We start from the raw sequence: 24,953 nt of genomic DNA, 5'->3' as shown, positions 1-24,953 counted from the left end.
TCAAGGACAGCAGAGACTCTCGGAGCCTGTGGCAGGGAATTCAGTCCATTACAGACTACAAACCCTCTCCACAGACCTGTGACAGCACCCCCTCCCTGCTGAATGACCTGAACAGGTTCTTCGCTCGGTTTGAGGCACAGAATGGCACACCTGCACAAAAAGCCACCCCCCCTCCTGGAGACCAGGTGATCACACTGTCCCCGGACAAGGTGAGGAGAGCATTCAGCAAGACCAACGCTCGGAAAGCTCCTGGTCCCGACAACATACCTGGTCGCGTGCTGAAGGACTGCGCTGGCGAATTAGCAGAGGTGTACTCTGACATCTTCAACACCTCACTGAGCCAGGCTGTGGTCCCCACGTGCTTCAAAACCACCACCATAATCCCTGTCCCCAAGAAAACGTCTCCCTCCTGCTTCAACGACTACCGCCCGGTTGCACTCTTCCATCCTCATGAAGTGCTTCGAGCGACTAGTCATGCAACACATTAGGTCCTCCCGCCCCCCCTCCCTGGACCCCTACCAGTTTGCATATCGGTCAAACCGCTCGACTGATGATGCCGTCGCCACTGCTCTTCATTCAGCCCTCACACATTTGGACAAGAAAGACACCTATGTCAGAATGCTCTTCATCGACTTCAGTTCTGCATTCAACACAATCATTCCACAACAACTCATCTGGAAACTGGACAGTCTGGGTCTGAACACATCACTGTGCAACTGGCTGCTTGACTTCCTTACCGGAAGACCACAGGCAGTACGGGTTGGCAGCAACACATCCAGCATCATCACTCTGAACACGGGGGGCCCCACAAGGATGTGTGCTGAGCCCCCTTCTGTTCACTCTACTAACCTACGACTGCTCTCCATCACACCCCTCCAACCTCTTCATCAAGTTTGCGGACGACACGACTGTGGTAGGCCTCATCAGCAACAACGATGAGTCACTCTACAGGAGCGAGGTGAGCCGGCTGGTCTCCTGGTGCAAACGCAACAATCTCTTGCTGAACACAGAGAAGACCAAGGAGATTGTTGTGGACTTCAGGAGAACTCAGACAAAACATGCTCCACTATCCATCAACGGTGTTGTTGTGGAAAGGGTGAGCAGCACCAAGTTCCTGGGTGTGCACATCTCTGAGGACCTCTCCTGGACCATCAACACAGCAGCAGTGGCCAAAAAGGCTCACCAACGGCTCTACTTCCTCCGCAAGCTGAGAAGAGCGAGAGCCCCCACCCCCATCATGACAACCTTCTACAGGGGGGCCATCGAGAGCATCCTGATGAGCTGCTCCACTGTGTGGTACGGGGCCTGCACAGCATCCTGCCGCAAATCCCTCCAGCGGATCGTGAGGACAGCTGAGAAGATCATTGGCACCTCTCTCCCCTGCCTTCAGGACCTCCACAGCTCTCGCCTCAGAAGTAAAGCCCTCTGCTGGGTGGGAGATCTTGACCACCCGCAACACTGCTTCTTCAACCTGCTGCCATTAGGGCGGAGACTGCGTAGCCTCAGTTCTAGGACCAGCAGACTGTGGAACAGCTCCGTCCATCAGGCCGTGAGGATGCTGAACTCTCTGCCTGCCCCCCCTCAGCCCCCTCTCCCACTTCTGCCACCCTGCACACACTAACTCAGCTTCCTGACACCCCCCCCCCTTCAAAACTGCTCTGGGACATTTATTTAGTTTTATGAATAGTTCATGAATCGGTCACTTTAACAGCCTACAAGCTCACTCTACTGTTTATTGCATTATATTTTGCACTACTGTTATGATCAACTCGTCCTGTTTATTCTTTATTCTGGTAATTCTGGTATTGTCATTTCCACATAATCACCTCATCAGTACATAACTGTGACTCTATATAGAACCGGTATGCACACCTTCACTTTACTAAGTTTCTCAGGTTTATACTTTATATTGCACTATTGTTTACTCTGTCCTTGCACATCCATTATCTACCTCTCATCATGTTATTGTCTTCAGTCAGCGTCCCTTTGTCTCCTGTTAGTCACTATTGAGCACGTTGCATCAGAGGTCCTGCTGCTGTTCACTTTTATATTTTTTTATATTTTTTTATATAACTAGTTGTGTTAGTTTATTTTTGCTAATGTTGTTGTTTGCTGCAATTTGAGTAGGAGTGTAACGCAATTTCAATTTCTATGTATGTCCTGTACATATGCAGAATTGACAATAAAAATCAATCAATCAATCAATCAATCAATCAATCAATCAATCAATCAATATTTGTTTTTAAGTGTTAATCGTTAAATTCTTGTTAAAAGTCCTCCTGTGCACGCTCCTACAGCCGCCATTTGGCAGCCAATCAGTTTTGGCACACCGGCCAACATTTCCGGGTTTGGCCCATATTTCCGGGTTGTCAGTGGTGACGCGTAACAAACGCAACGAATCAGCGGTGACGCATAATAAATGTGACGTATACGGCGAAGCAACTTATTTATGGTTTTTTTTTCCACTTTATTAAACATACTTGGACTGATGCGACTTATACGGCAGAAAATGTGGCATGCTTGGCAGGATTTGTGCTGCTCTATCAGCATGTCCAGCCGTTTTTACCCTCTCGCTTCCAATGTTTCTTATCTCTGCAGAGAGCTGGAATGAAGAGCACGCAGGCCTACCTGTTTACGTTTAACGTTTCCTCCATTGTTCCCCCCCTCAGCTTCCTTTGCAGGATTTTTCACATTTTTGCGCTTGTTGTTGTTGTTTTGGGAGCAGAAAGTGGACTCAGCTCGTGGGAGTCTCCCGTGGCATTCCTGGACGTCTGTCTGCTCGGGCTCAGCAGGAATTCTTTCCTACAGCACATATCATCCGTTTTGTGTACACCTTGAGTATTTTTACAGCAGTAAACCAAACACTACGACAGAGTGGAATCACTTTATCCTTTCATGCTGAAAAGACATTTGATAACTTTTGCAAATGCCTTTGATTCCTTCAGTTCAGCCCAGGTTTACTGTGGAATGAAGTCATCCCTTGTACGCTAATCTCTTTTAGTACAGAAATAAACTCGGTTCAGTTTAGTTTTAGTAACTGTTATGCAACTCAGAGTAGTTCACGGTAAAGGATATGCATGATCAGCTAATACTGCTCAGTAATACGGTTCATCTACGTAATTTAATAGTGCCCACCCCCTCTAAACTTAATTGTTTTTTGTTTTTTTTAATCAAACAGTGTGTGTTTTTGAGTTGACTATATCTGTTTTTGCTATTAAAGGGGCATTCCTCTTATTTTTAATTTTATTTATAGCCATGTAATATGTGTCCTCGTGTCACATGGACAGTGAGAAACTCACCTAAATTAAATCACGTTTTTGAAAACATTTAACTTTTATTCTAAAGCGATTAGATTACTGTAATTTCCGGACTATTGAGCGCACCTGAATATAAGTCGTGCCCACTAAATTTAAAAATAAAAAAAGTTTTTATACATATATAAGCCGCGGGTGTCCACGTTATAACTTGAGGTATTTATACAGAAAGGTTTTTAAAACTTTAATTAAATACATGCTGTGCCCGAACGGAGGCGGGGAAAGGTGGGTGGGGACCAAGTTTAATTGGTCCATTGTGACTTGTTCGGTAATTTCATAGGTCAGATTTATTTATTTTATCTTTATTTATACAGGTAGTCTCAATGAGTCACAAGGACCCACCCCACAAGAGAGATGTGTACTGGGCAGCTATGTGAGCGTCCTGATGTGATGAGGCTAAATGTTTTGGTGGCATGAAGCTCGTTAGCCCCTCAAAAATAAATAAATAAAACAGTCTATAAATTAGCCGCAGCATTGTATAAGCCACAAGGATCAAAGCGTCTGGAAAATAGCGGCTTAAAGTCCGGAAATTACGGTAATTAAAGTGAGGTTTAAAGACGTAGTTATTCCCAATTGATACCTTTCCTTTTGTAGATAGTTTTTGAACATCCTCCATGAACACACTCCGTTTAGAGTTTAAGTTCAATTCTTATCAGACTGATGTGCGATTGGCTAATCTGAGTGAACTAAAAACAAAGTGGAAGGTGTCTTCAATCAACTCCAATCACAAACATTTCACTTTCACCTTTACAATGTCATAAGCTTCACAATACACTTATTTCCATATAAATGTAGTTATTTGCAAGCACTATAACAGCAGCAGCTAGCTGTGGCACTTCCAGTGTAGCCGCATGGACCATTTCAAGTTTTTTTTTAGACTAAAGGGGTTTCAAAGAGATCCCCTAGCTGGGATAATAGACTTTCTTTGATATATATTTGCTTCAGCCATTAAAATGGGACTGTAAAAATACAGTGGGCTGTTTAAATTAATGTCGCACAAACATCACATTTTTGTTTATGCTGCAGTGCATTCTGGGTAGATGACAGAGAAGTTGCTGCAGTGTGAGCTCCATGAAGCTTGAAGGGTTACTTTGGACAATGTTTGACGTTCAACCCTTTCACTTGAACCTGAGGGTGTCAACAGAGAGGAGAATGTAGAAATAATTCGCCATGCAGCTGAAAATGATAAAGACCAAACAGATAAAGGGAGAGTCAGACAAAAAACAAAACAAAAAAATAGCTGGCATTTGCGCAGCTCATGGGAGAGCTTGTGCTGCACATTTTATGACAAACAAAAATGAAAAGATCAATTTTAACAATTTACATATCCATCCATCCATCCTGAATTGGATTGCAGGGCGATGAAACCAATGTAGAGCAAAATTTTGTAATTTTGCTCCATCTGGACCAGAAAGTAAAACAAAACACTGCCTCAGTTGGACAGATGGCATAAGTTTGTGGGGGTTGTGCCTCAGCGTTAGCCTTTTAACTGTCATGTTAGCTCCAGCTAATATTCCAACTTGATCACATTTGATATTAATCCTACCCATATATTATGCATAATGGCATAAAGACAAAAACAAATTAAAACTTCATTGTCCTATATTATAACTTTTTATCCTCGAGCCCTAGTGCTCTCCTCTTGACTGCAACCTATGCATGTTATCCCCCCAGAATGCATTGCATTGGTAAAATAATGTCCTTAACTGAAAAATTTATAACACATGAAAATATTTAAGCAATTAGGAGTTTTTGTTTTAAAAACAACATGGCCAAAAAGTGGGAACAGTGCAAGATGACAGTAATTCACTTTGGTTTCAGTCCAGAGTAGCTGCTTGTCAATTTTGTCAAAATTAAACTATTTCTTAAAACAGAGGCAACTGAAAGAGCTATCTACAACAGGTAAGATTTGAACCGTTCATACACTTTCCACAAAACCCCCGTTTCAAAAATCTGACCCATCCCTTCAGGACAAACATTTGAATGACTTCATTCTTTATTGAAAACAAGTGCGCTTCTTTGAGGGTCCTGAGAATCGAGAGCACCTTAATCCTAATTACCTAAAGAGGTCCATAATAAGATTACAAACGTGCTAGAATATTTCAAGCAGACACGAAACGACTATCTGCTGTTCAGAAAAGCTTTTTTTCACATTTTGCTTATATTCATAATGGTTTTTACTTTAAGAAGTCAGTTTTCAAAAACACTATTTCAAAGCATTTTAATTTTTTTTAGGATTTCTCTTTGCCATTGGCAATACATCATCATACATGTACTCACATGCATGTACTACATGTCAATATAAACCAATAATTTACTTTCTGAGGTTTTTGGACCTCTTCTTCAGTCTGTTGTGATAGCTCTATATGCATCTGTGTGACACACCTTTCTAAAGAGGATTTTCAAGCTTTGCACCTGCAGTGGAGATTAACTCTGAGCAAAGATTAAGCAAATAACCAATGATGGCGTCTCCTGAAATAAACACTTAACTGTGCGGTTAGCTCAGCAGCTATTGTGCTGTGGAGCACGAAATAAAGTGTCATGGATCTTTTTACAAACTTTTGGGATTTTTTACGATGCTAGCGAAGGTGAGTTTACATTGAAATACCACAATTTTTCTATTTGCGTTTAAGCTTAATTTTGTTAAGACTTGTTTATTACATCGTCATACACAATGTGCTAGATTTTTGCTTTTAAATAAGTTCCAATTCTACTACGAGCGATTAAACTTGATTAACTAAACCAAAATTGGAACTTTCACAGCAAAATGACTAATAACTAAATTTTTTCACCTAAAAATAAAAATATTTTAAAAATGTTTAAACTTAAGAGACTTATTAAAAGTTTGAGAACAGCGTTTTATAAGCACTTTTTAAGATATTTTGGCAAAAATACCTTTCTAATGACCCGTTTTGCAGACAGGTCATATAAGCTGACGGACACAGTCTGAGTAAACAACATATGTTTGCCAGACGTCATTCAGTTGTTGATACAAGATTCATTTAGGCTGCAATGAACACAGTGTTGTGTTGTTTAGCTGCTAACCTCTAAATCACCATCCTTTTTATCCCCATAATACATTAGTTCCCACTCAGTTTCTATAAAACACCATTTTCTAAAATGAAAAATAAATTTGACATCTTGCATATTTTCAATTAAAAAGGTAAAATAGATAAAGAAAATATGTATTGAACAAGTTCTGGTTGTCATCAACTAGAAATTACATTGACAAACAAACTCCAATTAAAGACTTCACATTCCTTATTGGAATGCATATCACCACCTTTTATACCAGATTGTTAAACTATGATCGTTTTGTAAATAAAATGTGCAATCTCGAGCGTTAATGAAGGATCTGTTGAGAGGAGGATGACTCTCAGCTACTACCACATACATTTTCCTAATATTTCTAAATTTAACCAAGTTATTGCTATTTTGTGTTAAGGTCAATTAGCTGTGGTGACCACCTTTAATTGGATCGCCTGTCTAACGTTAATAATACGTAGATGTACAGCTAATGATTACTTTGAGTGTTTTATTGAAATCCGTCCAGCGGGACATCAGATGTCAAATAACACAACAGATAAACACACAAGCAAAAACAAGTAGAAAGATTAAGGAAAATGTCAATTGTTGCTTGTTTGCACAGGGAAGGTACTTAAAAGACCCATCACCAATGGTTTATCACTGTTGGTTTTATTGCAATGGCTCAGGAAGTGGGGGAGCAGGAGACATTTTGAATGTTTACACTGGGAACCTTAAAGTTAGAACAAGCAGCATCCACTAAGACAAACAAAGAAACTGTTTTTCTTGCTAAATGTCTAACCTTTTACTTGTTTCTCTGTTTGCAGTTGGTCAACGACGATGAATGAAATAGGGCTGCGGAGAACCCTCCCTGACCCATCATTAGGGAGTGGGCACACGTTGGACACCGTCCGCCACCCAAGTGTCATCAACCCCATCCTGTCCAAAAGAGTCTGCTTCTACAAAAGTGGAGATCCTCAGTTCAATGGCCTGCGTATGGTCATCAACAACCGTACTTTTAAAACCTTTGAAGCGCTCTTGGACAGCCTCTCAAAAAAGGTTCCCCTGCCGTTTGGCGTGCGGAACATCACGACTCCTCGAGGGGTTCACGGCATTAGCACTTTAGACGAACTCGAAGATGGGAAATCTTACATCTGCTCTGACAGTCGTAAAGTCAAACCCTTCGATCTGGCGCTGGCTCGGAGAAAACTGCCACCTTGGTACCACACAAGACCCGTTAGTTCTCGTCGCCGGACCGGGCAGTTTTTTCCAGGCAGGAAAAACTTCCACTGGCAAGAGCCGATCGTCATACGCACACCAAAGAGGCTTGTGGTTTTTCGCAACGGAGACCCTTCCATCAAGCACACTGTGGTGCTTCACAAGAAGACTACACCTAGCTATGAGTCTATCCTGAACTATATCTCTGAACTGGTCCAGTTTCATGTGAATAAACTACACACACCAGATGGCAGACGTGTAAGTGTTTTAACTTTCAGTACAACAAACAATTTGTTTAAAGAGAAACTGCATAGTACAAACACAATATATTCATGAATGACCTTTCGTGCTAACAAAACAAAGCTGACTCCAAAGAACTTACATGAACTTAAACCTGGCATGAAGTAGTGGTCACACAAGGAGAGAAAGTGATAAGCTCCTTTAGCAACTTGCCTAATGCCAAAAAGGCATCCTGAAATACTACACTGGAAAGCTTAAAGCCAAGGATTGATTATAAAGTGGTTGTTTTTTCAAGATGCCATTTTGACAAAGAGTACAATGAACGTGTATACGTACATATATTAATTTTTAGTTTTAAGTCTTGGAGTTCTGTTTTTCATACAATCAAATAGCCATTGTGGCACTACTTAAGAAGTGACTGCTCTGTTTTTTGTCTGTTTGCTTCAGGTTGATGGTCTTCCAGGTTTGATTATGTGTTCTGGGACTGTGGTGGCTGTAGGCAGGGAGCCTTTCAGACCTGCCATATACAGCAAATCTCCAGCTCCAACAAGGTGGCGTAATAACCGAAGGGGTTTCAGAAGACAAAAGGCTTTAAACGGTAAGTTTAAAGAAAATATATGCAAATGCAAGCACCCATATAATTTTATGCAGTTCGTGAGAGCATTTTACCAACGCATCATGAAGCAGTGTGTTGGTCTGATGGACACATGTGATGTGTCTGCAATAACTTACCTGCTCTCAAAGGATAAAGCTTGGGAAAGTGCTGAGGTGATAATATCATACGTAATACTGTAGATGACCTACATGCAAACTCCACAGGGCTGCAGGCTAATGTTCCTGAGGAGCAGTCGTTCATTCATTCTAACATTTATCCTTTCTTTTTCTTTCTCCCTTCATGCTTCTCTTGGATTCTTGTCAACTTTCCTGAAATCTCTGGACATTTCATTTTGATTTTTCCACCTTTTCTGGACTTTTTATGGATCGTTCTATCGACTGAAAAGCTAAAAAGAAGTCCCCGCCGTATTCTACAAAGTCAAGAAATTTCTCAGCATCTTCCGAGAGGTACATTGTTCATCAGATTCATAACAGCATTGCAGAGAGTTCATGTGACCTGCCCAGTAACCTCAATAACTCTGTGGAGTTGGACTCGAATTGCATACTGGAATCTGTAGCAGAAACAGAGGGTGAGCCCTGTCCTGGGGATGGACCTGGAGGGCAGGACTGCTCTCTGTCCAATGACGACAACATCGAGAAGTCCTTTCGGGTGAATCAGGATGGCAGCATGACAGTGGAGATGAAGGTGCGGCTGACAATTAAGGAAGAAGAAACAGTTAAGTGGACCACCACCCTAACACGCTCGCCTGCAGCTGACCAGCCCAACGTGGCCTGCATATCTGAGTTAGAGGAAGAGCAGGTTTACTTAAATCAGTTAAACTCACACAGTTTACAAAAATCTGATGCTTCCATTGACATCTTCAACAAGGATAGATCTAAAGACGACAACGATGATGATCCGCCATCGTTGGGCAATGAAGTTTTCAGTGAAAGTAGTTGTGAAGAAAATATTGAAAACCACACAGATGTAGTATCCTCAAGGAGAGTCCCTACCCCAGGATGGAAAAAAATAAGCAAAGAACAAGCTTCTGTGGAGAGCATTGCATCTCTTAAAGGGAATGGGGTTGAAGAGGCAAACAGGACAACAGAACAGTTCTGCATGGTTAATCAGAGCAACACAAGACCAGTACCCAAACCAAGACGGCTAGGCTCTGTTGATATAAAAAGTAGAGATATCTCTGGTTTTAACTCAAATGAAATGACTGAAATCATGCAGACTGAATTCAGCAAAGAGGAGGTCACTGAAACGGTTTTACACATATATGAACAGCAGACTTGTCAGGATAATTTCCTTCCGAATATTTGTGCGCAAGACCTATCTGTAGTCTGTGGGACTTTGGGGCCAGCTACTTCAGAAATTGGGCAGCTTTCTTCAAATAATAAATTTGAACAGGAGATCTGGAGTCCTCCAACTGCATCTGAGTCTGTTAGTATCAAGTTGGGTGATAGCACATCTTTAAAAACAGATTTACACTCATCCTCTCTGAAAGCTGATGCAGTTCAAGGACAACAGTATAAGAATCCTGCAAAAGGCCATGTCAAGCCCCAACAGACAGACGTCATGAGTGCCGCCTCAAAATCTAGATTCATCAGCAGACATGTTCAGCTGGTTGTAATGCCAAGAAAAAGACAAAAGAAGAGCTCCAAAAAACGAGCCGAGAGACATAAAAAAGTCAAACCATTCTCCAGCGCTATGTTCATCAAGAGAATTTATGGTAATAAATCCAGTTCAGGAAAAAAGTTGAAAAAGCTTAAAAAGAAACCAACCTTAAATTGGGACAAAGGGATAGCGATGGGAAGCGCACCAAAGCCAGATGCTACAGTTAAAACTAGTGGTAAAGACTCAAATGGATCATTAACTTTAAAAGAAAAGAAAAGCAGGCAAATTTCTTTTAGAACAAGCACTAATTTTAGTCAACCTCGGGGAATTTTGACACGACAGACATCAATGCATACGGAGACAAAGAATGCAAACAAGTCATCTGATCTTAGTAGAAGCATGTCCTTGTTGCCTTTTAATGCCTCCAGCTCTGCCACTAAAGAGTATGTAGAGAACTGGCTGGAGAAAACAGATTTGAACCTGGCATCTGACACATATATGAAAAGTAAAATATTAGAGGTGCTTCCATCTGCAAGAACTGAAAATGTTAGGTGTGAAGATGAAAAAGAAAAAATCATCACTTCTAAACAATATCAAGAGACGCCGATCACATCATCTGTCAAACTCAGAGTACAGTCTTTTGAAATCAAATCAAATCCACCATTGGAGAAATCTGCAATTAGTCAAGTTAAACGTCACTCGAATGGGATCTGCTCTGGAATAAATCCACCAGCAGACCAAACATCAACAGAAATGGCATTAGGCAGTGAAGAGGAAAATCCAGAAACACCCACGGATACATTTTCCATGGAGCTGCCGCCACCACCACCTGAACTACTGAACACTGGGTATTCCACTCAGGACGCTCCATCAGCAGCGAGCAGCTCTTTATACAGACTCTCATCAATGAGCAGATTATCAGAGGATCATCCATCATCTTTGAGTCCTACATCTGACAAGGCCATATCACCAACTAATGACACGGTGGAAACCAACAACTGTTCTGCACAGCATGGGGAAGAATTATCCAGAACTTCATCCATTAAAAGAGCTCCTTTGGTCAGTAATGGTTCATTTGAAAGGAAAATGTCTCTCAGAAAGGCTTCTTTGGATAAATACACTTTAGGTAATGACAACACTCCAAAGGCAGCCACAATGTCTACTCCCTTCAATACTGTGGGAGATGATGTGCCGCCTAATGGAATTACACAACCATTTGAAGACCCACCTGTAGAAACCCAGCATTCAGTTTTAGATCTGGGCACACCATCATTTTGTTCTTCTTTAACATCGGACCAAAGGATGTCATCTGCCAGCATGTCATTGAGTGAAGCTTCAAAGTTGAGCAACATCCAATTAAAAGAAACAAAACTTGTAAAAACATCTCAAAAGGAGGCACCATCACCCAAAACCTTGATAAAAAGAGCAAAAATAAAGCCTAGTCCATCTCCAGAGAGAATATTACAAAACAAACCTTCTGTTGAACTTCAAAATACCTCTCCTAAATTAGCACCAGTGACTAGCCACACTCTGGATAAAGTGGTTCTTCCAAACATTGGAACAAAAGAACATGTAATGCCAAATGCTAACCCTTCTGAGAAAAAAGATCATAAACCAATAGAGCTCCAGAGAGCATCTCCGTACTCTCAGTCTTTGGATGTCTCACCACCTGTCAGACACAAATCAAGTAGAAAGTTTCCCTCCGAAGACCTCTCTTTGGACAGTTCACCAGAATCAACAAGTACGTCTCTAAAGAAAACATCATTCCAAAGACAAAGTCGCCAAACGCCACAGTCAGGAAAATCAGCTGGTGAAATGAAGGTCGATGATAATAAGATTGTAACAGCAGATCAGGATAAATCTGCATCAGACACACACGTAAAGCCACAGCCAACAAACACTGCAAACCAGCCAAACATGAAACCAGTCCTCGAGAAGGTATGCTGCTCGATAAAGTCAATTCGACAAATCACCCAGAACAAACGACCATCCTGTCTGGAGAAGTCCAACAGCTTACCAGACTTCTCCTCTCATGTAGCCTCGACGTTTGGCTCCTCAACAAAAGCTCTCCTTGCTTTCCTGGCCGTCATGACCCTAAAGGAAGGCTTAACGAACCTAACCATGGACGAGTTGAACGTAAACCATGTCAGCTGTGCCGAGGCTTTAAAAATGATCGATTCCTTACAAGAAATTGCCAACATTGAAGATTCCCACAAACTCAAAATGAGTTTATCAAATTTACAACAGTCTGCCTCAAAGCAGCTTCTGCAAAGTTGGAAGGGCTTTCAGGAACTCGGTGAGCGATGCAAAAGTCACAACTCAACACCTAATGTGTCATTCATGACTGAGCCTGGTCCTGAACAAGACTGCGCCATTGAAGAGACTGCGATTGATGAGATCATAGATAACCTGGATATTCCTGATAAGCTTAAGGAGGAGTTGGCTTCTCTTTCTGAGTGTGTAAAAAGCGAGGGTGACAATGAAGAGAAGTTTGCTGAAAGACTGAAGCTGCCAGCAAATCAAAACAACCATGAAATCGCAAACGATGTTCCTACAAAAGACACAATTCCTAAAGAAGATGCAAGCGTCAATGTGAAATCAGTCACTGACATCAACCAGCCAAAACCATCGGAAGTGATTTCAGAGACAGTAATGCACCAACCAACTCAAAATCAAGTAAAGACCAGCAAAGATTACTTGAATTTTGTGACTGAACACCAATTAGATGAAGTGAGTTGTGAACAAAGGCCTCAAGAAAGACAGCTTTCCTGTAAAACATCCACGGATGTGCAGTCATGTAGGGATGTGGACCATCAAGACTATCAGGGGAAGCAAAAACAGCCGCAGGATGACGGTGGTGATAAATTACCACAAGAGCTGACAAAAACGAACGGAGGTGTGAGCAGTAGCAAAAAACTTGAAAAAGACAGTTGTATCTTCAAAAAGGAGGAGCGCTGTTTGGAATTTAGGCAGCTAAAGATTCAAAACGAGGAAAATATCATTGATGACGTGCTACGCCGTGATGAAGCGCAGACATTTTCAAGTGCCAGTAACGATTTAGAGAAAACCTGTAAAGACGTGTCGGATGTGTGTGAGCTGCATAAATCAGAAAATGATGCAAAGGTTGCATGTGAGGAGCTAAAGCAGGAAAGTAGTGAAGGTGAGGATTTGTCTAACAATGAGCAACCGAGTTCAAACCAATACGTGGAAGTGAATTTTAAAGGAAAGAACAGCATATCCAACATGGACAGTGAAAGTTTCTCAGAGGAAGGACAGCCAGAGGTCAAATGGATGACCTCAGAGTGTCAAATGTACAGTATGGGTTTGAATGTTAGCACAGGAAGCTCCAACTCAGAAGATCCATCTTCAGAGGAAGAGCAGCCAGTGGTTGACTGTAAAAAACTGCAGGTTATTATTGAGGAATGTTTGTCAAGCAATGAGGAAGAGCAGAACGAGAAGCTTTTTCGTGAACTTCCTAAATTCAAGGAACAAACAAGACAAAGTAAAGGGCTGGCAGCTTTAAGACAAGAGAAAGAGAAAATTAGCTCAGGGGGTGAAGCTAATCCAAAATGTCCAGTTACTCTTGACAGAGGTTTGAGCAATTTGTTAAACAGTCAGAATTTATACAGCGTCAAAGACGACAGCGATTTGGTAATATCTGAAAAGGGTTTTAGTTTTGATAAAGATGACGACAGTGGGAATGACCACAGCAGCTGTGAGGAACATGTCGATGAACTAAAAGGCGAAGACGATCAAATCAGCAGCTCCGCTGAAGAAGAATTAAACTACTATGAAAAACCATTCAGCTCCGAGGAGGAACAAGCCACTGTGGACATAAACACCGAAGAAAGTCATGCACGGCATCAGGAAGATCCACTCACACAAGCAGAAGGAACAAACTGTGAGAAGGGGGTGAAAACTCTTAAATCATCTGAAGAACGTCTCACCCAGTCTGTTGCAGAGAGGGTGATTCTTCTGGAAAGTCAGGTTTCTGATGTCCAGAAAGTAAAACACACGCCAGCAAGTTCCACCGCTAGACGTTTCTCCCAAAGAAAGACCCACGTTGAGTCAGAAGAATCACCCTCTGAATCACCCACATCCGAGCTGCCTATCTGTACCCGCTCAGCCCCTCAGTCATCATTGTCTTTCAGCTACGACTCCAGCGGGGTTGTAACCACAGAGCCTGAAGGCAGCCGGGTCAGATCCATCAGGGAAATGTTTTTGGCAAAGAGTGCTACAGACGTCCAGCAGAAATGTTACCCCAGCACAAACTCATCAGAGCTGTCCGCATTCAAGGCAGGGAGCTCCGACAGCGGTGGATATCAGTCTCAAACTTCAGGCGAAATGTCCAGCGGAGAAGACGATTCAGCACAGAAATCCATTACCAAAGGCTTCGTGAGGAGGACCATCGAAATGCTTTATGGCAAGAAAGAAGCTAAACCAGAGGAAACAAGTGAGAGAACCCCATCTGAGTCAGATCACAGGAAAAAAGAGCCCTCGAGCATCTTCTCGCCCTTTCACGCAGCCCGATCCAAAGCCATGTCCGAATTGTCTTACTTCAATTCCTCCAACGCGTTGGACGCTTTCAGTGAAGCGACAAGATGCATTGCTTTCAACGCACAAGTGGGGCCTGGAGACAGTGTCCCCATTGATAATGGACGATGGCTCCTTAGAGAGAACACAACAATGAGAAAGTCACTGTCAGACCCAGTGGGAATAAACAAGACCTTTTCGAGTGGTCCTCAAGAAAAAGAACTACATGAAGATGTAGCAGACACTCCATATTCTCTCTTCAGTGCAAAGCCAGAACTAGAGGACAAGACAAATCCTCTACATAGAAAGTGCACCTACTTCTCTCTGCCCCATGCAACTGAATCAGAGATCTGTCAAGATGATCCAAGCACAGTAAGCAAGAGCTGCGTCAGTGGAGAGAACGTAGAAGAGGCCCAGGACAGTTCTGAAGACAACAAACTAAGCGTTCTGTTGAGCGTTGGCGTTCCTGACTTTAAGGTGAAGGATAACAAAGTTCACCCGTTGGTAGAGCCACCTGATGGTGAGGTTGTACTGGTGCAGCCTGGGAAAGGTCAGAGCATCGTTAACAGAAGGCTTCAAGAACCTGACGTTTTAGATTTGCTGTATAATTTTTGTGGCGCACATTGTCCTATTCTGTGAGAGCCTTTTTTTTTTAATGGACGATCCTTAAACGTCCCCGTTTGATTCACCTAAAAAAGTGCACATTGGGTAATGGTTGAATGTGTTTTGGTGCCTACGTTTTCATGTTGTCAAGGCCTTAGCAGAGTACATAGCATTTCAGCTATTGGATAGAACTATATGTCAAGAGCTGGACATTCTTACATGTTTTACAGTATTGTGCGAAAGTCTTGAGTCATTTCTTTGCATTTAGCTTCCAAGAAGCCAGTTTCTGGTTTCTTGAAGTGGTCTTGAGCAATAATTCCTTAGGCTTTCTGAAGATTTTCAGGTTTTTCTTCGCATTTTACTTTTTCACTCATTTTTCGTCTGAGGCTGGACAATTTTATAAAGATTGTTTGTTTTAATTAAGCTGTTTATGAATCATTTAGGTATAAAAGTGCACCTAAATTGTTTTTACGGTACATTATGCTGTTACTGTCAGAAACAAGGACTGGAAAGAGCCTGAATGAAAAAAGCGGCCAAAGTCTAAAGAAAAATGTAGAACTTCAGAAAGCCTGAAGAACTATTAACCAAGAGCACTGATTCATTGGAAGCAAAATAAAATGAAATTAGGGGTGTTTTAAAACTTTTAAACAGCACTGTATACATTAGGTTGTGAACAAACATACAGCTGATGCTGTTTGTGTCTAAACATAAGAAATATTTTGTCTTGTTCCCAGAGCAGCTCTTTTCCACTCACTGGTTGCATGTCAATAGTACAAGAAGCCAGAGTATTAGTGTAATCTTGTTGTAAAACCCTTTAAACAGATCAAGTCCTCGCAGATGTCAGAAAACAAGCAGCACTAAGAGTCCGTCCTCCTCAGGTTTGATCTGGAGTTTGTCTAAAGTTGAAATTCTTGAGTAGACACATTTTAAAACTCTGGCAAAAAGTATTAGAATAAACTGGTTTTTGTTTTTCAATCGGGCAGCTGTAACTTTTGTCTTTTTAAACTAATGTGTAAGAATAAACGTGTATGTTTACAAACACCTGACTGTTTTTTTTGTTGACAAAAGCCAGCTTGAATTATCTTTGTGGACACCGATTATTGCTTTTGCCTGATATGACTGTAAAAATACCAGGGTGGACTTTTGAGTTAAATATACCTTTACCCCGTTGTTTTCGCTCCCTGATTAGTATCAGATCTTCGAGAAGTAAGCGGAGACCTCTGTTTTCTCCCCCTCTGTTTGAGGAAGTATTCGTGTTGTTCCAAGATTGTTTTTTTTCTTAGAAGTTGCCAACGAGCCGGCCCATGTTGTGACAGGAGCGTCGAGGAATGTGCTAAAAGGAGGGGGGTGGTGTTTACATCTGCTGCAACAAAGACAAAAAACATGTGAAAAGCAAGAAAATTCCCACAATTTCAACTGGTTTGCCCATCTTTCAAATGTTTTTCAACGAAGTTACAAAAATGACCACTAGATGGCTCATTTTACACAATAACACCCATTTGGAGAAAAATTGGTTTTTTTTTATGTTTAAATAAATATTTACATACCAGCTTCATATAAATCAAAAAATTTCTTTTTCTTACACAAAAACAGCTCAACGCTTCAACGAGGAGGAAGAAAACAAATGATTAAAATGATGCTGTTAATCAGAGTGGATCTAAACCTTCATGGTGGTCATTCGTTTTCAATCACGACGACTGAATCTGATATTTACCATTATACACAAGAGGCTCACGACCGTTCTCATCTTCCATTATAAATCTTGAAATAAAATGCATAAATCTACATGATTAATTGATATACATTTCTAAGCAATAAGATGATTTTCTAGGCTAACTGAATAAAAAGCCAAATGCCGCTTAGTGAAACATTTTGGCAAAGATGTAAATAAAAACATCTAAAATCAAACATTACTTATTTAGGCACAAACGAAGAAGTGAGATTTAAAGACAAAGACTCGTACTACAGACTGCAGTCCAAACCCACAACTCTCCGTCCACCTTGCTGCAGCTTTTAAACATTAAAACACAACTTGAGATGATGGCGTAGTCATAGAGAACATGACACTCCTCTTCACTCGATTACAGGTAAAAAAGTTAAAGCGTTTGCGGAAAGTAAAAAATAATATGCTCTTTTATTCTATTGCTGTCAGGTCATGCATGTAAACTTTTTTTTTTCTAATTAAAACCAATTGTTTCCTTAAAGAAAATAGTCATTTCAAAATAATATTTAGGGAAGAATCGAATGACACTTTTCAACCATTTGTTGCTTTTATCCTGAGATTTAAACCAATGAGCCGCCTCTCGGATGAGAGTTTTTCACTTCCTGTGTGGCCTTCTTCAAACACGCAGAGAGGAGCGAGTGAGCATGACAGATGACTACATCCTTTCTTCTCTTGTGGAATGTCATACTGCTTGAGTTTTGGGTTGGAGCGAGCGCAGTCCGCTTACAAAGTTATAAACTAAAAACTGGGAGGTGCCAAAATAATGCGAGGCGAAAAGTTTTCCATCGGGAGTTGGATCTGAGAACGCAATCTCATCCTTCCTCAGGTAGGAACCGTATATGAAGTTATTCCTGTGTGGAAAAACAAAACATTAATTACATACAACTCATTTTAAGATGACACATCTTTAGTAAATGGACTGACCTGAGGCACTCGATCATGCGTGTGGCGATGCCTTGGCGTCGCATCATACTGACCACCCAGATGCGACTGATGCCGCAGATGGCTGGATCTGGCGTGGTGGAGCAGCACCAAGCTTTCTGACGCTCAAACAACATCTTCTCCCCCTCTGAGCCCTCGGGAAGAGCCTCCTCGATCACCCTGTAGCCCTGTGAACAAACACAGCCTCAGTGTCATTAAATCAATCAGAACTGAAACTCTTCCTGAATGAATTCAGCCTCATACCTCCTGGATGTGCTCCGCTATGAGGCATCCAGCCACTTTCTTGTCAATAGAGATGAAGAGGAAAGTTTTGGTCTGAGAGGGACACTTTGTCTCCACCTGTTGGAAGCCGAGGTCATTGTCCACCATCTCCCTGATCTCCTCCACCTGAGAAATAAGTCAAAAAACATTATGACGGCAGACTGAGGTCACAGATTTCATTAACTTCAGGCAGATGATTAACTTCTCCACCGTTCATTCAAGCAAAGACTGAGCTCTCTAAACAAACCTTCTTCAAAGCATATTTAGGATCATCTGGGAGGACAAGAATGATCTTGCCATCAGGAAACTCTGCGAGGATCCTCTCTTTTTTCCACCCCTGAAATTAAAGACAAAATGGATTTGTTTTGTATATTTGATGATCTTTTACAATCGTGAACACAAAACGGCCAACTCTCATTCAAGACCCAGAGACACCAGAGCTGCTGCATACTGCTGGAGCTGAAAAAAAGATCTAGAGCAGATATCAAAGTTTGTGCTCAATCATCCAGGTACCAAATCCAATAATGGTCAATTGACCATTATTGGATTTGGTACCTGGATGATTGAGCACGAACTCTGATGCCTTGAACCACTTTGGCTGTGGCTGCCTGTCTGGGAGGAGTCAAGGACAGGGCAGCCTCCAGAAACCATCTTATCACCAGCAAACTGGTTGGCCCACTAACGGAGAGTACTGCTTGGTGGGGACAACAGTTTACTTGGGACTCTTCAGACTGATAAAGCCCTGTGGACAGAGGGTGAAACTTCTTTCCACAAAAAAGAAACTGTCCAGATGACCTGATTGACCATTATCGACCAAACTGCTTCGGTTGGTATATGGATCAAAATAAGCCTCGTCTTTCCGTGTGGAGTTTGCAAGCTCTTCTCGTGCTTGCGTGGGTTTTCTCCAGGTACTCCGGTTTCCTCCCACAGATCAAAAACATGCATGTTAGTCTGCCTTCTGGCCCAGACCTCCCTTGCAAAAGAGATCTGTGATCTTAATGGGATTTGCCTGGTTAAATAAAGGTTAATAAATAAATACTAAATAACAAGATAATGCTCTTAAATTGGCTTAACTACATCATAATGAAGAAACTCACGTGTCAAGAATCTGAAAATGACTTGTGTGAATTGACACCCGTGATTCATTTTTGAAAGGAAAGGTAAATAATAAGCAAGCAGCTTTCTTTTACCACATATTTGACAGCACTGACGAACTGGTTGTGGAAGAGTAAATGCTGAGATTCATCCTCAGGGTTGGCAGCAGAGTACAGCATCCCACACCCACTGCAGGCCACTGGCCCAAAGTGTTTCTGTCCTGCATCCTGGGGAACAAAAGGAGACACAGATGGTCCAGCACATCCTAATTTAAACATACACCCCTATAATAGTTATAATATGCTAAAAACAAAGTGAACAATTACAACAAAAAAAAAAGTTAACTTAAAACAACTTTAGCTGCTCAATAACATTTTTGGTCAAACTGATTTACTCACAATAATAGTCTGGGTGCCATCTTTGTCAGCCTCCTTAAGTTTCTTGACCTCTTTTTGCAAAGAAGCATCAGAAAGAAAAGTAGCAGCATCTTGTGGCTTTGCTTCACTGCTGAGATCCAAATACACATCAGATCACAACAAGTTTCACTTGATAGAAAGAAAAACATACCAAAAAACTGAAAGGAAGCTTCCTACTTCTGATTTTCTGATGTCTTCGCTGCCATCTTTGCCATTTTGGTTTCATTCTCTGCAGAAGAATTACGAGCAGTGACTGTGGGGAAATAAATGGGAGAATAATTTTTGAACATGTACAAACCGGATTCCAAAAAGTTGGGACACTAAACAAAATGTGAATAAAAACTGAATGCAATGATGTGGAGGTGCCAACATCTAATATTTTATTCAGAATAGAACACAAATCACAGATCAAAAGTTTAAACTGAGAGAATGTATAATTTTAAGGGAAAAATCTGTTGTTTCCAAATTTCATGGTGTCAACAAATCCCCAAAAAGTTGGGACAAGTCCATTTTTACCACTGTGTGGCATCCCCCCTTCTTCTTACAACACTCAACAGACGTCTGGGGACAGAGGAGACCAGTTTCTCAAGTTTAGAAATAGGAATGCTCTCCAATTCATGTCTAATACAGGCCTCTAACTGTTCAATCGTCTTGGGCCTTCTTTATCACACCTTCCTCTTTATGATGCGCCAAATGTTCTCTATAGGTGAAAGATCTGGACTGCAGGCTGGCCATTTGAGTACCCAGATCCTTCTCCTACGTAGCCATGATGTTGTGATTGCTGCAGAATGTGGTCTGGCATTATCGTGTTGAAAAATGCAGGGTCTTCCCTGAAAGAGATGACGTCTAGATGGGAGCATATGTTGTTCTAGAACCTGAACATAGTTCTCTGCATTAATGGTGCCTTTCCAGACATGCAAGCTTCCCATGCCACAAGCGCTCATGCAACCCCATACCATCAGTGATGCAAGCTTCTGAACGGAGCGTTGATAACAACTTGGGCTATCCTTGTCCTCTCTGGTCCTGATGACATGGCGTCCCAGTGTTCCATAAAGAACTTCAAATCGTGACTCATCTGACCACAGAACAGTCTTCCATTTTGCCACACTCCATTTTAAATGACCCCTGGCCCAGTGCAAACGTCTGAGCTTGCTTAGAAATGGCTTCCTCTTTGCACTGTAGAGTTTCAGCTGGCAACGGCGGATGGCACGGTGGATTGTGTTCACTGACAATGTTTTCTGGAATTATTCCTGAGCCCATTCTGTTATTTCCTTGACAGTGGCATTCCTGTTTGAGGTGCAGTGACGTTTAGGGGCCCGGAGATCACGAGCATCCAGTAGAGTTTTATGGCCTTGACCCTTACGCACAGCGATTGTTCCAGATTCTCTGAATTTTTTGATGATGTTATGCACGGTTGATGATAACTTAAAAGTCTTTGTTATTTTACGCTGGGTAACACCATTCTGGTATTGCTGCACTATCTTTCTGCGCAACAATGGTGGAATTGGTGATCCTCTTACCATCTTGGCTTCTGAGAGACACTGACACTCTGAGAAGCTCTTTTTATACCCAATCATGTTGTCAATTGACCTAATTAGTGTTAACTGGTCTTCCAGCTGTTCGTTATATACTCAATTTCCTTTTTCCAGCCACTTATTGCTACTTGTCCCAACTTTTTTGGGATTTGTTGACACTGTGATATTTTGAATCAACATATTTTTCCTTTCAAATGTTACATTTACTCAGATTAAACTTTTGATCTGTCATCTATGTTCTATTACGAATAAAATATTGACATTTGCCATCTCCACATCATTGCATTCAGTTTTTATTCACAATTTGTTTAGTGCCCCAACTTTTTTGGAATCCGGTGTGTAGTTAAGATGTAAATGATGTAAACAATTAATTACAACTTTAATAAAATGTCATTCAAAATCATTAAAGTCAGGATACATTTCAGTCATACCAGTTAAAGCTGAATAAGTCCTAAAATTGTGCGACAACAATAAAAAAAAAAACATACCAGCAGGACTTTCTTCAGACGTCTTTGTGCCGTCGGTGCTCTCCACAGAAGGAAGGGAAGAGGCAGGAAGTGATGACAGTGGATCAGCTGTATTCTGTGTGTGAAAAAAGGCAGGTATAACTGTAAGAAACGTGTGTTTTCAAAAGTTGGTTGTAAAGTTGTGAAATACATTTATTTGGAGTTACCTTGCATTTTTCATTTTCCTGTGATGGGGGATTTTCAGTTTTCTGAGGCACTGAAGAGTCACCAGTTTTAGCAGCAGCAGGTTTTGTTTCTGTTGTGGCTGGGCTGTCTGGATGAGGGGCTGCTGGTGTAAGTTGCTTTGTTACATTTACTGGTTTTAACTGGGGAGAAGCAGAAGCAGCAGGTTTGGGCTGAGCTGAAGCAGGTTTGGACTGTGAAGCAGCCAAGATGGGGATCTTTAACTGCGTGCTGGTTGAGGGAACAGGCTTCGATGAAGCTGCAGTCGTAGGTTTCAACTGTGCGGCTGCTGTAACTGTAGGTTTTGACTTTGCGGACTGTAAGTGAGCTTGAAGTGAAGCAGCGGGCCTCGTCGGTCCAGGAAGTGCTGTTGGAGATTTGAGCTTTGCCTGGTTGGCAGGTTGTGATGAAATGGTGGGTTTCAGTGGAGGTTTAGACTGAGCTGTGGAGCATGGTCGAGGTGGTTGCGTGGAAAGATTCGGCTTTATTGTTGACACTAGTAAAGAGTCATCATCATCAAGTTCAAAATCATCAAAGGAGTACTTTGGCCTGGGTCTGTATGGTTTGTACTCCACAGGCTTTGGTTTTTGAGCATTAAGTCCATTGGGCATGGGGGGAGGAACTGCAGGGAGGCTCCTCTTGGATGTTGATCTGGTAACTTTCGGAGCAGGTTTTGGAGCTACAACAGCAGCTTTAGACGCTTGAGCTTTACTTTGCCTCGTAATCCTTCGGTTGTCAGAATTAGGAGCTTCAGTTTTAGTAGTTTCAGCTTTAACAGGTTCAGCTGTTTTTGCTGTTTCTGCTTTATTGGGTTCAGTTTTGGAGGTTTCTGCTTTAGCGAGTTCAGTTTCGATCGTTTCAGTTCTAACGAGTTCAGTTTCAGTGTTGTCTGTTTTCGTAGTTTCAGTTTTGTCAACTTCCGTTTTCAGAAGTTCAGAAGTAGGAGTCTCAATTTTGGGAGAATCTCCTTTTGGTAGAGCCGGCTGGGTGGCAAATGTTTGACTTACGGGGGGTGTTTTTGATGGACTGCTTGCTTGTGAAGGAGTTGTAGAACCCATAAAAAAGCCGCCAGAAAAAGACGCTTGCCAGTCCACATCTGAAAACATCTGGTTTGTTTGGTCAGACTTGAGTTTCTTGACGCGGGCCCAAGACATTTTCTCTCTCTGCAGTTCAACTTGTCTCAGTCTCTGATATCGAGTTAGCTTCTTTTTCTCGTGAGCTTTAAGAGGCACTGAAATCTGAGAGATGAAGAAGCGTCTCTTTGGAGGCTCTGCAGCTGGCTTGGGTTCGGCTGAATCGGCTGTCGAAGACTGGACAGCAGGCTGGACAGCAGGCTGGACAGCAGGCTGGACAACAGGCTGGACAACAGGCTGGACAGCAGGCAACTCTGGAGTGGGGGTCTCAGAAGCAGGGCTCTCCTCGGGTCCAGCAGGGGTCACTACATTATCTGGTTCTGCTTCTTGTGAGGTAACGTCTGGAGGTTCCTTCTTGTTGGCTTTTGCCTTAGCTGCCTCAGCAGCTGCTGCTGCTTGTTTTTCTTCTTCGATCTTCTTCAACAACATGCTGTCTGTGGCAATGTCCTCTGCAATTTCCTGACACAGGGCTAAAAGGTTCAACTGCTGTCTGTTGGCTGATTTCTTGGCCGCTGCAGCCTTCTGCTCAGCCAGAGCTGCGAGACGAGCTTTGGTTCTCGCTTGCATGTTCATTTCTTGTTTCTTGGGTTTTTCGACCTCTTGTCCCTTTTTCTCTTCAACCTTTCCTGCACTCGCTTTCTTTTTCACAGTCTTACTGGTGTCCTGTTTCTTTGTAACATTTACTTCTTCTTCTGACTTTTTAGAACCTTTGGTAGGCTGAGCCGGTAGTTTTATTACTACAACATCACTGTCTTCCTTGTTGTCTTCCTCCATCACAACCACCTCACGACCAATCTCCATAACTTCCAGAATCTGCACTTCGTCTTGGCCCAGTGTACATTCAACATTCTCCATCACTGCTGCAGTACTGTCATTATTTGTGTGATGAGAGTTCACCATCTCTACATCCACAGAGGCAGATGATGGTTGGTGGTCAGAAACTGGAGCATCTTGAAGACTGTTTGTTTCTGTCTCTTGCTCTAAAACTTCACCTGAGCTGGTTACTGTGGTATTGTTGACCTCATCGTTTGTTTCACCTTGATGTGCCACAGCCTCGAGTATAATAGTCTGTGGGGAACTATTTAAAATACTTTGACTTGCCATCTCCTCATCTGGACCAAGTGAGGCAGATAAGCCCGATTCAGCTACAGCCTGAGTAACAATATCTAAATGAATCTCACTCACTGGGACTGGGACTGGTTCCAAGATCACATAGTCTTCAGCTGAAGCATCAGCTACTTCGCCTTCAGTCGATGCTGAAGTTGTTGTCACCATGTTGTCTGTGGCATCTGGAACACCAGTATCCTCCTGCACCTGCTCGGATGAAGCACCAGTTGTTTCAAATTCAGTTGGTTCTGGAGTTGCTGTCATCATGTTGGCTGTGGCATCTTGAAACCCAGCATGCTGTTGCATCTGCTCAGATGAATCAGCAGTTACTTGAAGTTCAATCGGTGCAGGAGTTGCTGTCACCATGACGACTGTGGCATCTTGAACCCCAGTATCCTCCTGCACCTGCTCAGATGAAGCATTGGTTATTTCAAACTCAGTCAGTGCTGGAGTTGTTGTTGCCATGACGACTGTGGCATCTTGAACCCCAACATCCTCCTGCACCCGCTCAGATGAAGCATTGGTTATTTCGCCTTCAGTCTGTTCTGGAGTTGCTGTCATCTTGTTGGCTGTAGCATCTTGAACCCCAGTATCTTCCTGCATCTGCTGAGATGAATTAGCAGTTATTTGAAATTCACTCGGTGCAGGAGTTGCTGTTGCCATGATGACTGTGGCGTCTTGAATCCCAGCATCCTGCTGCATCTGCTCAGATGAAGCATCAGTTATTTGAAATTCAATTGGTGCAGGAGTTGCTGTTATGTTGGTTGTTGCGTCTTGAACCCCAGTATCCTCCTGCACCTGCTCGGATGAAGCATCGGTTATTTCACCTTCAGTCGGTTCTGGAGTTGTTGCCATGAAGACTGTGGTGTCTTGAATCCCAGCATCCTGTTGCATCTGCTCAGATG

The 24,953-nt window shown here is 42.2% G+C and overlaps 2 protein-coding genes across 2 annotated transcripts in view; one reads left to right on the top strand and one right to left on the bottom strand.

Annotated features, from left to right (window-relative positions):
- The first annotated feature begins 5,839 nt into the window (after positions 1-5,839).
- Positions 5,840-15,183, top strand: LOC119426374 (oxygen-regulated protein 1). Its single transcript, XM_037693935.1, has 4 exons — positions 5,840-5,902; positions 7,166-7,814; positions 8,244-8,394; positions 8,798-15,183. Exons 2-4 carry the CDS (start codon positions 7,179-7,181, stop codon positions 15,181-15,183), a joined length of 7,173 nt encoding a protein of 2,390 aa, XP_037549863.1. The 5' UTR covers positions 5,840-5,902; positions 7,166-7,178.
- A 1,704-nt stretch (positions 15,184-16,887) lies between these two features.
- LOC119426874 (mucin-17) overlaps positions 16,888-24,953 on the bottom strand; it is a 13,657-nt gene continuing 5,591 nt past the window's right edge. The window contains exons 3-11 of the mRNA XM_037694454.1: positions 21,793-24,942; positions 21,608-21,701; positions 19,762-19,837; positions 19,567-19,675; positions 19,264-19,395; positions 18,321-18,410; positions 18,056-18,199; positions 17,795-17,979; positions 16,888-17,721 (exon numbers count right to left, since the gene is read on the bottom strand). Coding sequence (XP_037550382.1) covers positions 17,553-17,721; positions 17,795-17,979; positions 18,056-18,199; positions 18,321-18,410; positions 19,264-19,395; positions 19,567-19,675; positions 19,762-19,837; positions 21,608-21,701; positions 21,793-24,942 — 4,149 coding nt within the window. The 3' untranslated portion in view covers positions 16,888-17,552. The remainder of the gene's footprint in view (positions 17,722-17,794; positions 17,980-18,055; positions 18,200-18,320; positions 18,411-19,263; positions 19,396-19,566; positions 19,676-19,761; positions 19,838-21,607; positions 21,702-21,792; positions 24,943-24,953) is intronic.

Source organism: Nematolebias whitei, chromosome 20, assembly GCF_014905685.2.
Source record: "Nematolebias whitei isolate Nwh7 chromosome 20, NemWhi1, whole genome shotgun sequence".
In the NCBI taxonomy this organism is placed as follows: domain Eukaryota; kingdom Metazoa; phylum Chordata; class Actinopteri; order Cyprinodontiformes; family Rivulidae; genus Nematolebias; species Nematolebias whitei.
The sequence above is the reverse complement of the archived record's forward strand: the minus strand, read 5'-3'. Positions and strand labels throughout refer to the sequence as shown.

Bases quoted from the DNA above. Each gene is read 5' to 3' on its own strand.
- LOC119426374 (XM_037693935.1), top strand. From the start codon at position 7,179: ATGAATGAAATAGGGCTGCGGAGAACCCTCCCTGACCCATCATTAGGG. The intron at 7,815-8,243 runs GTAAGTGTTTTA...TGTTTGCTTCAG, and splicing joins ACACACCAGATGGCAGACGT to GTTGATGGTCTTCCAGGTTT. The intron at 8,395-8,797 runs GTAAGTTTAAAG...TCGACTGAAAAG, and splicing joins AAGACAAAAGGCTTTAAACG to CTAAAAAGAAGTCCCCGCCG.